This window comes from Ambystoma mexicanum, chromosome 1q, assembly GCF_040938575.1.
Source record: "Ambystoma mexicanum isolate Mex_15411 chromosome 1q, UKY_AmexF1_1, whole genome shotgun sequence".
In the NCBI taxonomy this organism is placed as follows: Eukaryota; Metazoa; Chordata; class Amphibia; order Caudata; family Ambystomatidae; genus Ambystoma; species Ambystoma mexicanum.
Window position 1 is genome coordinate 1,154,595,866 of NC_090922.1, and position 13,501 is coordinate 1,154,609,366.

The 13,501-nt window shown below is 46.4% G+C and overlaps 1 protein-coding gene across 5 annotated transcripts in view; it reads left to right on the top strand.

The window, feature by feature from the left end:
• Positions 1–13,501, top strand: part of SLC44A5 (solute carrier family 44 member 5) — a 1,500,346-nt gene that overhangs the window by 940,697 nt on the left and 546,148 nt on the right. For all 5 annotated transcript variants that reach the window (XM_069641896.1, XM_069641897.1, XM_069641899.1 and 2 more), the window contains exon 4: positions 2,019–2,103. In XM_069641896.1, the coding sequence (XP_069497997.1) occupies positions 2,019–2,103 (85 nt within the window). The remainder of the gene's footprint in view (positions 1–2,018; positions 2,104–13,501) is intronic.

Below are 13,501 nucleotides of genomic sequence, written 5' to 3' on the forward strand. Positions count from 1 at the left end.
GTTCATTAAATACACTTCAAACTAGGACTGAAGTAGGAATTACCGTGCAAAGCACGGGTACACCTGCCAGTATGTTTATATACCTTGAAATCTCTCTCTTGCTTTTGTTCCTACAGTGTATCAAGTGTTGGGGGAGAGTGGGGAGAAGCATACCTCCAATCAAAAATACTTACAAAATGATGATTTGGGACCTAATATTCTATTGCAACAATTGAATGATTTTTTTTTTTCTCAAGAGCAATCTCTTTATTCAATCACTCATTCAATGTGCAAGATACCCTGCTCTGGCTGATTTCTGCAACCACTCCTTCGCCACTGGAGTCTTCCCTCCCCCCTTGTGCACTCCCTTGTGCACCCTCTTCTTATGAAATCCTCTGCCGCCCCTTCCTGCCCGGCTAACCGGTCCAATCTCCATCACTCCTTTTCTGGGCAAACTCCTTGAAAAACTGGCCATCTCCCAGCTCAATCTTCAGTTCTGCTCACGGGTGCCTTCCTGCCCGCCAGGTCTGACCATGTGGGCGTACCGGCACCTGTGAGCAAAGCATGTCGGATGCACCAGCACCATTCAAGAATGGTGCCGGTGCATCCAACCTCCCCATTCCCATTGAGCCCTGGGCGGTACAAACTGCTTTGGTTGCCGCTGCTGCTGCGGCTGCTGTGCCTGTGGGGTGGGGCGGGTGATGACCGCCCCCTCCATTGCGCACTTCGATAGTTTCCTCTGCACTAGTTTTGCTTCATCTATATTCCTGTCCTCTGCCTTCTTCTTAATCATCTCCTATGGGGCTCAAATAAGAATGGGGATAATTTTATTCCGGCACCCGCGAATGGGCATTTACCGGGTCCGGCAGGCCGTTATGACCCGGTAATTGCCCTTTTGCGGGTGCCGGAATAATTTGCAAGTTTGGCGGCAGCCTGCCGGTTTTACCGGCAAGGCTACCGCCAAAATTGTAATGAGGCTCGTTGTCTCCAACGGATACAATGTGGACTGCATTGGTCTTGTAAACTTTGAAAATTGTTTCTATTGGTTGTATAAAAACGCAAAATTCCAGCAGTGGCCTGAGATTTGATGGTGCAATTTTCCTAATATTTATGTGAGTAGTGATGCTACCATGTGTCACCAGAGATTGCAACAGATGTGTGACCATGGAACTTGACCTCGGCCCTCTGGCTCCTTAGCTGAAGACATCTGCACTGTGATGGTGCACTGGTTTATCCTGATAAATAATTTCATTGGACAACAGTTTCTGGCTTTGTGACCATTGAAGGGTGCAGCAGCATAATATGCTTATAGTTTAACAAACCCTGTGCCCGCTTTATTTATGCATTTTTGCATTTGTAAAGTGCGCCTGAGTCCGCTGGCAACTGGGCGCCAGTCACATGATGTACTGTTGATAAACATGTGAGTAGCAAGTATCAATGAAATGTCAAGGTGCAACATCAGGGCGTTGTGGCAGGATAAAGGATTCAGCGCAGTGTCATGGCAGGTGGAGGAAGAGTCAGTTGAAAAGCCATGTCTTAAGTTGTTTCCTGAAGGATTCCTAACTTCTCTTGGATTCATACAGTGCCTTCAGTGACAGAATAACCAGCACGTTAATGATTGAAACAATTTTAAAAACTTCCCCTCAATGCTACTGATTAGCTATAAAGAAATCCACAGAGCATTTTTATATAATCGGTATTTAATTTACATAATTCATGCTTAATTAACCTTCATTTCACTGGTTTCATGTCTGAAGTGTTCTCTATTCTTGAAACTACTTCAGAAACACTTACTTTATATCCACATTATGTCATTTCCTGCCATCAATTCAGACCTTTCCCATAAAGAATGATAAAGTGCACGTTATTCATCCAGACTTGGTTTGGCATTTAATTAAGATTTTTTTTAAATAAAAGCCAAAATCAATGGCAGCTGTTGACAACTGTAAAAGTGGCATCGTCTGAAATGAAAAGTTGGTGTGTCCTTTGTTGCCGTGATGTTTGTAATTGTTTAATGGCGTTTATCTCTTTTTTGATAGCTTGGGTGCACGGGGATCCCAGAAAAGTTGTTTACCCTACTGACAGCTATGGACAGTTCTGCGGGCAAAAAGGAACACAAAATGAGTAAGTGTTGTGGCGCGAAATTATATAAATGTATTATATCGGTAAACTGTGTCCACTGCATAGAACATAGAACTTCAAGATACTGAGCCACGTCGGGATGCAACCTTACCCACCTCCAGTGGATAAGCACCTGACAGGATGTCGCTTCAGTGTTGCAACTGTACTACATTATTTTTGCAATGGAATTTATATTTTAACACATGGGCGAGAGGCTCTGACCAATCAGCGGTCTGAACACAGCTTAATCTCCTTGTGCACACCCATGTTCTAGCCAGACCTCCTGCTCCTCTCCCCCTGGCCACCATTTTCTTACAGTGACGGTGCACGCTGGCCTGCTCCCCACCTTCCATCGCATCCCCTTCCCCTTAATTCTATACCGCACCTCCTCCCCTCCCCTGTGTCACCTCTTACCCGTTCAACTCATCCTCCTTTCAGGCCCACATCACATCCCTGCCTCCGCTCACTTCTCTGCCCTGGAAGTGTGTAAATAGACAATGGGCCTCATTCCAAGTATGGCTGGTAGCAACGTACCGGCACCCTTTCCGGACCGCCATACTATGAGTGGGATACAGAGCTGCCTTTCACATTAATGGCTCTGAACCGGGGTCTGCGAGCCATTAAAACCCAAGCCCTCTCCATCCTATAATAGAATAGCAGAGAACCCATTAAACGTAGTAAAGATAGACATATACGTGAACCAATGGATTGATCTAAATGTTGATTTGACGTACTGTACTTTGGTAATGGATGATTGGGGTTGCCTGTTATCATGTCTTCGATTGCCTCGGGAGGATAGCTCAGGGGCAACGTGCTAGCCTTGGAAGCAAGACGACGCGGAGCAACACAGATTTGATCCTAGGGTCCGCACTTAGAAACCTCTGGGTATTAAGCGTGTTATAAATAACCTATCATCATCATCAATGCTGATAGGGGCCACGGATCCCCTGCCAGTGCTGACCTGCTGGGTCCTCAGGCCCCTACGACATCTCTCTCACAGAAGTACCGGCACCGTTAGCAACAGTGCCAGTGCTTCAGTGTCCCCATTCCTATGGAGTCGAATGAGACTCCATGGGAATGGGGATTTAACGTTCCACTGCCACTTGTGATATCCCAGTGGATCCTGGGATATCAGGCAGCAGAATCAGCGTTACGGGGTTGGTGGCCACCCGCCGGCAGCACCAGCAGGTTGAGGCCCAATGATACGTTACTAATTTTCAGGCAGCCACATTATAGTTTAGTTTTTGTTCTATGGGAATTCGGTATGCGGAAGTTGCATGTATTGCCCTTTTACCATACAAGACCTGCCGAAAAAAACTATTAACACCATTGTCTCTAGTCCGAGGTACTGCTAATGTTATGCATTCCGTTTTGGGGTGGGCTTTATTTATTTTATTTAATGAGCATTTGTTAGGCATTTAAATAACTGAATAGTGTTTCAAAGCACCACAAGGCTAAATGGGAAGGGAACATGGGAAAATAACAATGACAAAACAGTAAAATACAGTCATGGTCCGACTAGACCTTGTAGCAATCGGACGTGCACGTGCAGGGGACTCCCAAGGGTGGGGTGCAGAGCTGCCTTTCACATTAATGGCTCTGAACCCGGGCCTGCGAGCCATTAAAACCAAAGCCCTCCCCATACCATAATAGAATAGCAGAGAGCCCATTAAACGTAGTCAAGATAGACATATACGTGAACCAATGGTTTGATCTAAATGTTGATTTGTCATATTGTACTCTAAAGCTTGGATAAAGTACTCTGGTAATGGATGATTGTGGTTGTCTGTTAACATGTCTTCGATTGCCAATATCTGTAAATTAAAAAACAGTTTTATGTCTTCGGTTTAATTTTATACTTTGAGCATTTTACTTGTGAACAAAGTGCCTAGTTATGTCTACCACTGTTCTTGCTTGGTTTGTCCCTGGTCGTCATCGATCAAAAGTAGCCTGTTTTATTGAGGAGGCAAACATTTTGAGGCCTCCAACAAAGGGAAAAAAAAAGTTTACGGTCTCTGCAGATTGTAACTAGTCAGCTGTGTTTTGGGAGTCTCCTGAAAACCTTTTGTTTTAGATGTTGGTCTTTCCTTTCAGGGATACAATGTAGTGAAAACCAGGGCCCAGAGTGTTGGGTGGTTCCCCCAGGTATGCCAGAGTGACACTGGAAGTCAGCGGACTTGGAGGGCCCATCTCCCTCCCCCCAGGATACACAGAGGACTCAGTCAACGGCAAGTTCAAACTGGTTTATTACAGGCAAAATCTACAGGGATCAGCACAGGAACACAAAATATCCATGCACATCTCGCTCTTCCTCAGCTCGCAGGCCGGTTTTACTACCCAGCGCCGTCAGCATGACGTCACAACCTGGGCCCTTCTCCAGACCAAAGGATTGGGTATTGAGTATTCTACCATCTATAGTGGCCATTATAGATGTTATTCTACTGACCCTCATATGTCAGGTGGCTGTCCTGTCCTATCCCCAAGTTACTAACTATAACAGTGTTGCAGTGTTGTGGACTTTCCATTGATTCTTGCCCGTTGCTACCTACCCCTAGAGTACTAAACTGTGAATGGCTACAGCTGACGTCCCCAGGCCTGGGATCCGCAAAGGTTCTCAGCTCACTGTGTACCTGTTCAAGGTAATAAGAACGACTATGTATATGCATTGTAACTTGTGTGTACCACCTTAGCTCATGAGAGTGCTCTCCTGATCGGCACAACACTTGTTGCATATTGTTGCATACTTGTCGCTGCCTGTGCTCGGTGGCCTGGGAGCAGCTCTCCTTTCCTACTGTTGATCGCTGTCCAATGTCTGCTTCGGCCACGTCACATGTTCAGATACCACGAATGCAGCTCTAAATTATGAGGATTTATTAGTCTTTTCTGCAGCTGGTCCCTTTGTCGTCTGGGGATTGGAATGTTATCTGTATCTCTTGACCTTGGCTGTGGGTCCTGTCTCGCATGTGTTGCTCTCTGTCCAGCCTGAATCGCTCAGCTCCTCGTCTCTTGCTCTGGGTCCTGCTGTAATTTTCCTAAACCTTAAACCTTATAATGCGGTTTCTACAATGTCCATGCTATACTACATTTCCATAGGTTACTCACACTTGGCTCTGTCAGGTCCAATATGTGCTCCTGCAGTTCCATAGGGTTATTTGCGTGTACGCATCTGAAAGCTCTGTTCAGGAACTCTTGTCTCTTGCGGTTTCAGCGTTACTGCGTTTAGCTGATGGTAAAAATAATTAAAGCAATGACAGTATGTATATGTATCTGTCCTCTAACTATAGAACTGTACACTCGTGTTCTTCATGTATTCAAGTGCATGTTTGTGTCTCGATTTGCTGATGGCATGTGTGATTCATGTCTAACGCTGCTATGTTGTGGTGCCTCTAATGATGTCAGCAACATGGCTTCCTGGTGCTTAGTCCAAGCTGTCCCTACAGGTTCCTTAATCACAGCCTGTGGCTCTTCATCCACACAGGGACCGATCTGTATGTTCCTTTGTCAAAATAGAATGGGTGATTGTAGTGCTTTCTGGCTTTCTTCCATGTCATACCTTTGGTAGGAGCGGGAGGGGCTGGTAAGCTTCCCCAAACCTCTTCAATCCCCCCACTGGTCGACCTTTCGACCACATCCTTATATAACAGACCTTTTGCTCTTGGCTGCCATATGTTTGTTATTCCTCCGAGGTGTCCATAGTAGTTTGTGTGGTAATCGAGCGACCGAGTCATTTGTAACAGCACACTCCTTCGGGGTTACACCAAACCCACTTTCCTTCATAGTAATTTGCATCAAATGAGTTGTCCAATTTCATAGAGGTAGTTGGGAACAGGTCGCATTGTGTAATTCTTTCTCTTATCTTGAACCTCTCTGCCACAATCTCATCCTTTGCTCCTCCTATGTTCACATCCATCGGGATCTGCATCCTGCTAGCTTCCTCCACCGTCTTCTTGCACATGGCCATGCAGATTTATATCCCACACATTGATGTTGCTGCCAGAACGATGGCTCCCATTATCACCTTTAGTCCATCTGACAGCCATGATGGTATCCATGAACATATTTACGCTATCCAGCTCTGGTCCTTTCCTGTCCCCCTGGCTTTATCTGCCATCTTGGCATGCATCTGTGCCAGTTGTGCTACTGCATCTTATAGGGTTACGTTATCTTCATTGTTGGCAGATGGATGATTGGTGCTGGTGATTGTACTAGTGCCAGTGCTTAGCTTTCCACCACTCCGTCCTGACATCCATCCTTGGTTTATACTTGTCCATACACCAGTATCTGGGTCTTTCCCAACAACCAGGCTCTCCTCCTGTCTCCCTCACTCTTGTCCAGGGACATGGTAGTTCCTTCAAAGTGATAGTGTTTGTTTCTCCCTTGTCAGGTCCATCAGTTACGTACTGTATAGCTTCATCTAGCTGCCAAAAATTGTTAATCTTGTCTAATGTCTTTATGTAATTATCTCCATATGGGATCATTGCTTTAGACATCCATCTCAGTGTGGCTGTCTTTCCTTGAAATGTTTATCGTGTTTGCACCATTGAAAGATACATTAGGCATTGGGCTATTGCTGTGGGTATTTCAGTTGCTATGAACGGTCTGGATGCACTCATCGCTTAGCGGATTAAGGAGCAGACATACCAGCTCTCCCTGGTGGTTTCCTTACCTACTTTTGTCATGTGTGTTTACCACATTTTATTAGACACTCGAGCAGTGTCGGTGAGATACATGTCAACTCCTTCCATGTCTGTATCAACACTACACTTACCTCTCCTTACCTTGTCAGCAGTATTCTCCTGTCCACCTGACATGGTCATTCCAACTGCTCGGGTTGGGGGAATGCTAGTAGAGGTTACAGCGGTAGCACTGGCAACAAGGTATATTTGCCAAAATATGAACCCCATCAACCCACTTGGAAATAATAGACACAACATAATAATAATGTTCTTTATTGTTACCCTCATTTTCACTTACGCTGCTTGATCCTTGCAGCTTGAAGATATAGTTGCTCGCCTGAAATGCGCAAAGAAATGCATTATTTTGTTAGTTGTGTAAGTACTTCTTAAGCCCCGCGGACCAAATAATCACTGATGGCAAAGGCAAACACTTCTTCCCACAATGTCCTTACTGATGGGTATCTTAGTGTGGCAAGTACTGGGGGATCACTGTGCTGAAGCTGGGGGTACGTTTGGGCCAAATACTCTATAAAGGCAAGATAGTATACTCCAGGGTATCAGGCTTGCAATTGGCTGGGTCTCCTCACAGAATGGACAAATTGGTTTGAGGAATTATCTGGGTAATGGGCAGAGGGCAACTGGGACAATCATCAACATCGGCTTTCGCGTAGATTGAGTGCGGAAAAGAAAAATAACAAACAGACAGTGTACTCTAATCGATGTCCACAAGTATTGCAGTCTCTACTTCTTCTGCTCATGAGCGCGTGACCATTGGATGTCCTCCTCTCAGTCATGTAAGTTAAGAATGCACTTGTAGCTCTCCTCAGTGCTGAACGTTGGCCCTGTCAGTCAAGGCGACCTTGTTGCCAGGTGAGGCCACTGCTTTGTAGGGCTTGATGTCTGCCAAGTAGGTCCCAACCGTTTTTCCTTCCAGTTTGACAGCACAGTCAGCCACTTTCTCCACTACATGTGGGCCTGTGAACCTGGGTGCATTCCAGCGCCTCACATATTTTCTGAGGACGATGTTCCCCACACTCAAAGGGTTTTTAAACTCAGAGACTTGTGGTGCTTCATTTCCTCTTGAGATGGGATCTTCCCCCTGTGTTTGTGCTTGGCACTTCACTACTGCTACCTGTGTTTGATAAGCAATTACTTTGATAATTCTTCCCAGTACAAGTGCATACTGTGCTGGAGTCCTGTCTGCCCTTCTGAACCCTCTCCTGAGCCATCGTGATAGTCCAGAGTGTCCTGTGGATGTCAAATAGGCGGAGTCAGAATAGATTGTCACTTCCTTCTCAATGCTTTTTTCCAGTGCTAGTATTAGGGCCACTAGTTCTGCTGCTTGTGCTGAATAATGGGATGGCAGTCGCACACTGGCTACCACTTCACCTGTCCCATCTTCCTTTAGTCTCACCACTGTAGTCCCAGTATGCCTGACCCCCATCTGTCTGGTCAATTGTTGATGACCTGTCAATGTAGAGCATGTCTCCCCCCTCAAGTGCATCCTCCTCTAGTTTGCGAGTGCCATTGAACATCTCTATGTTTGCTGTACTGTCGTGTGCATAGTCTCCTGTCTGTAGAACGTCTACTAGAAATGTTGCTTGGTTGACAATCCTTCATCTCACTATCTTCAGGCCTACATTTGACAGTATCACCTCATACCCTGATGCTCTTTGTGTTGCCAGAGTGCTCTTTGGCTTCTGCAGTATTGCAAAGAGGAAGTGATCCACGTAAAGAGTGGTGGTGCACCCCATGGTTATTGCTGCTGCGGCAGCTGCCAAAGCTTGTTCACACTGATAGTGTCCTCTCATTACTGGGTGAAGTTTCCCACTGTACTAAGCTATTGGCTTGTGGCCCATGCTCGTCTTTTGTGTCAGTACTGCCTTCATCACTACACCGTCAGTGTGTGAAAACAGGAAGAATTCCTTTTTGTAGTCTGGGATCCCTAGCACTGGTGCTGTGCTTATTGCTTCCTTCAGTTCCTCAAATGCCTCAGTCATCTCAGAGGTCCATGTCAGTGTCTTGTTTCCTTTCTGTGCTTCCTTCAGAGCGCCCAGGAGTGACCTTGTGGATGTGCTGTAGTTGATGACCCATGCTCTGCAGTAATTGCATAACCCCAAGAACTGTTGCTTTTCCCTTACTATTATGGGCTGTGGTGTCTTGCGTATTGTCTCTGCTCTCTCTGGGGTGATATGTCTGCCATTTTGGGATATCGTCTGTCCAAAGTATAGCACATCTTTATGACAGTATTGTAACTTGGCTTTGTCCACTTTGTATCCCTTGTCAGCTAACACAGTCAGCATGTGTACTAAGTCCTTCCTACACTGATCTTCTGTCGTGCTGCAAACCAAAATGTCATCCACATATTGCAAAATTGTGCTTTCCATATGTATGTTGCTCAGGTCCATCTGTATCACTTTGTTAAAGATAGGTGGTGACTCGCAGTACCCTTGTGGTAAACGAGTATGTTTCCACTTCTGGTTTCTATACATAAAGTTGGTAAAATCCTGTGAGTCTGGGTGTAATGGTACTGAGAAAAAAGGCTTTCTTCAAATCAATGAACATGAAACAGGCAGCTTCTGCCAGAATGCTGCACAAAATTGTCCCTTGATTTGCACCTAAAGGATGATCTGCTTCTACAATATGGTTAAGAGGACTTAAATCTGGTATGAAATGCCATGACGATCCCTTCGCCTTGCGTACTGGGTACATCACAGTGTTACATGGGGACTCTGATGGTTTATGTGGCCCACGTCATAGGGGCTTGGGGTCCATAGGGTGCTGGGTAACCTGGCTATATCCTCCTCCCAGAATGGGGGTGGCACTTCCAGCGCCATTGCTACCCTCTGTTGTACTTCCCTGTAGTGTATTTGTAGCCAATAAGTCACACTCATTTCGAACACCATCTCTATCTCTAGCCTCTCTTCCCTGACAAGCTCTTCATCTTTCACTGTGGTCAACCTGCATCCTTCTGCCACTGCGATCACTGGTCTCCATGCCCGTCCTTTGTCATCCATCCTATGTACTGAAACCACTGCCTCTATTTCTATTGGCACCATGGTTCCCTCTGCCTCGTCCATTGGAAGCTCTTGCCTGAATATATACTGGCTTGGAACTCGCCACATTTTCCCTGCAATTCCTGGAAGCCATGCAATGGCAGTGTCAGTTCCATACTGGAACATTTATGGGTCCACTGGCACCCCCCTCTGTACCTTGCATTCACAATACGCTTGGACAATCTGTCTTACATTGTGCATGTGTATTCCTGGTGTAGAGGACACTATTCCCTTGTCTGTGAATGAGATGGTCATGTTTAATCTGCTCATAATGTCCCATCCCAGTAGGTTCACAGGTGTCTGTCGAAAGTAAAGCAAAGGCAGAGATAGATCATGATCTCCTATAGAAAGTGAGATATTCTCTCTATAAGGAACCACTTCCAGAGCCCCAGAGAATCCTTGGTTGTTCATGGCATCGCCTGATAATGTAAATGCTCCTTCCCTAATGCAGGACCTAGTCGCCCCTGTGTCAACAAGAAAGGAAAACGTTTTGTCACCTATCGCCACCACTATGCGAGGTTCCTCTACAGGGTTGGGTGTGATCGACAGGATGGGACACATCAAGTTTATCTGTGGGATTTCCTATTGAGGGTACAGGGACACCCCATTCCCTGTAAAGGGGTTGTTCCCTACCATGGTAACTCCTCCCAAATGCCTGATGGGAACTGCCGCCCCTGTGTCTATGTGTGTTGGTGCATTATTGTTCTGTATCTGTGCTAATTGCTGTGTGGTCCCTCGAATCTGTGCCATTTGTGCATACTGTGGTACTGGTGCTGTCATCTGTGCTTGTGAGGCTTTTACTTGTGCTTGTGGCACCTGTTGATATGTGCCCTGCTCCTGTCCTTGCTGTTGCTGGTCCTGTGCATAGTAATCGTCCTGGTCCACCTAATAGGGACGCTGGCCCTGCCCTCCCCAATTCTGCTGCATCCCCATGTACCTACATACTCTTGAGATGTGTCCTGACTGCCCACAGGCCCAACAATGTGGTGCTCCCTCCCTTGCCCTTGGAACCCCCCTGAAAAATCCCCTGGGTTCTGCTGCATCTGTTGGCCATACCCTCAAAACCCCCCTGGAAAACCCTCATGATTGTAATGCACCTGCGGTCCAAAGCCACACCCTCTCTGTTGGCTCCCCCCTTCCTCTGAACCCTTGCTGTGGTCCACCCGGCCCCATGAACCGTCCCCCTATGGGCGGTGCAAACTGCTTTGGTTGCGGCTGCTGCTGCGGCTGCTGTGCCTGTGGGGTGGGGTGGGGCAGGTGATGACCACCCCCTCCATTGCGCACTTTGATATCTTCCTCTGCACTAGTTTTGCTTCATCTATATTCCAGTCCACTGCCTTCCTCTTAATCTTCTCCTGCCATAACCTACAATGGTAAACTATTGTGAGTTGTATTTCGAGCCACCCCTTCGCCTCCATCCCCACCAACTTCCTTAAACTCTTCTCAACAGGTTCTGGTAACCCCTGTACTAGTATGTGATAATATTTTGCTACTGTTTTGTCCCATGGCTCTCGAGTTTCAAGGCGTCAAAGCTCTTGAATCTCCTGAATGTACTGCACAGGGTCTTCATCTTCTCTTATCTTCCGTTACGTAATCGACCCAATGTCTGACGTGTCTGGGTATTGTGTCCTCAGTGCCTGCCATACTGCTGCCCTGCAGTTTGCAAAAAGTGAACTGCCATGTGCTGTGTTTTGTGTTATCACCCCCGGGACCCCTGCCCTTTTCCATATGTCATCAGCTGCATCTCCTTGAATCAACACTAATAGTCCCTTTATGTCACCCATGACTAATCTTTGTCCTACTGTCATCTTCTCCATCTCATAGATCCACTCCCATCCCCTAGGCTCAACGATGGTAGCGTACACTTCACATTTTCCTTGTCAGTGTACTTCCATGGTGCATACTGAGGTCGCAACCCTCCTCTCTCTAGTAAGGGCATCTGTGTGAACACTGCCTCCTCCTCATGCATCCTTCAAATCAGTCTCACTTGTCGGTCCCCTCTCTCGCTCTCGATGCCTGCATACACATCTATTGGCTCTCATATGGGTAATCTCCTGCTGTCATCATTCCTCCTTGTCAACCATCCCTCCAACAAGCCATTGCTGTCTCCCCTTTCCTTCATCCTGAGAGGTCTCTAAACCTATCAATATATGTAGTGGTGTCATTTAGGTTGTGCGAGTCGTTTCCCAGTTGTGTCTGCTCATTCACGATGCCCCCTCCTTCTACTTGTGTGTGCGTCCTAAACTCCCATGCCCTCCACTTGTTTGTCCCCATCCCCGTCGACTGGGGTACGGGCTGCAACCCCCTCTCGTCCCCACTGTACTTGTCCTCATTATCAGACTCTGTGTCAATGTTACTACAAAAATCGAACACAAAACTCAGCCTCCTCGATGTTAAGTCTGTGTTAGGCCTTGTGCTGAGATCGATGTCCCTTAAATCGCACCTGCTTCCTCCTCTCCAAGACCCAAGGCCTGATCCTTCCTTGTCTATTGTGCTCCTGCCTCGTGAGCTTGTGCTATCTGGTTCTGTCCATCTGTCCTCCTTGAGTCTGTCTCCTCCCCTGCCTAGGGCTTCTTGTGTCCTTACTGCTCTTATTGCTTGCTCGTACCCCTCTCTGCGCGCTCGCTCCCTTGCCATCCTATCCAGCTGTAATTTCCTCTGTTCCCACTCAGCTAACTTGCGTTTTTCCGACTCTGCTACTCCTCTTCTCCTTTCCATCTCTTCCACTTCCCTTGTCTTTCTATATCGCTGCTCTTGCTCAGCTCTCTTCCTTTCCTTGAGGTCTCTGTTAGACAAGAAACAACCCTATAGTATGTATAGTATGTTGGCCAGAAACCAATCGCATCATGTGACAAACATCGCAATCCTAGAATCGTTATTGTAACCAGAGGGTGTCCATTTTGTGAAATGTCGGCCATTTGCTTTTTTCTTTTCTGTCAAAACGCTTTGCAAATGTATTATATGCTTTAAACTCACACACAGTGCGAGGCCCGGCCTGAATGCTGAAATACTAACACGGACAGGAATGATAAACTATGCAGAAATACATTGTTTTTCTCTCTCACTAAGTCCTTGAAGCCGAGCAGAAGCCGCATCTAATCAGTAGTCCAGGTGCCTGCCTGTCTTGCAAACGCTATAGTAAAAGGCAGTTAAACTATGAATTCTATTCGCGTAACGGTGCTCCTTCGCGGAGAGTGGTATTTTCTGCTTCAGAACTGTCTGACCATTAGCTCATGAACCGAGACACACAGATAACGTACTAAGGAACGTTTCTCTGCTAAGAACATGATATCATTGCCGAGCTAAGAGCTCTATGTTCCCCATAACAGAAAGCTGTCTCTGCTGCTATTGCTAGAATAACTATGTTTAGACTGAATGAAGACTCGTCATAACATGTCATAATTGTCATGATTGTCAATCACCGAATCCTAGCCTGAATGACATGTTTGTAGCGGATCGAATTGCCTTCATAAAGATTATATGTAATGTAAATATATTGTTGCTTGAGCATTGATCACTCTCTCGCATCTCACAAGGTCTGGGCACACACGTCGTGAGGCGTTAAGACCTAGTCGACCGACTCAGAGTACTTTGAAATAAACCAGACTTGTTTGGAAATCGAACCTCGTGTTTTACGTGTCACTATAGTGTATGGTTATTGTGCCTTAG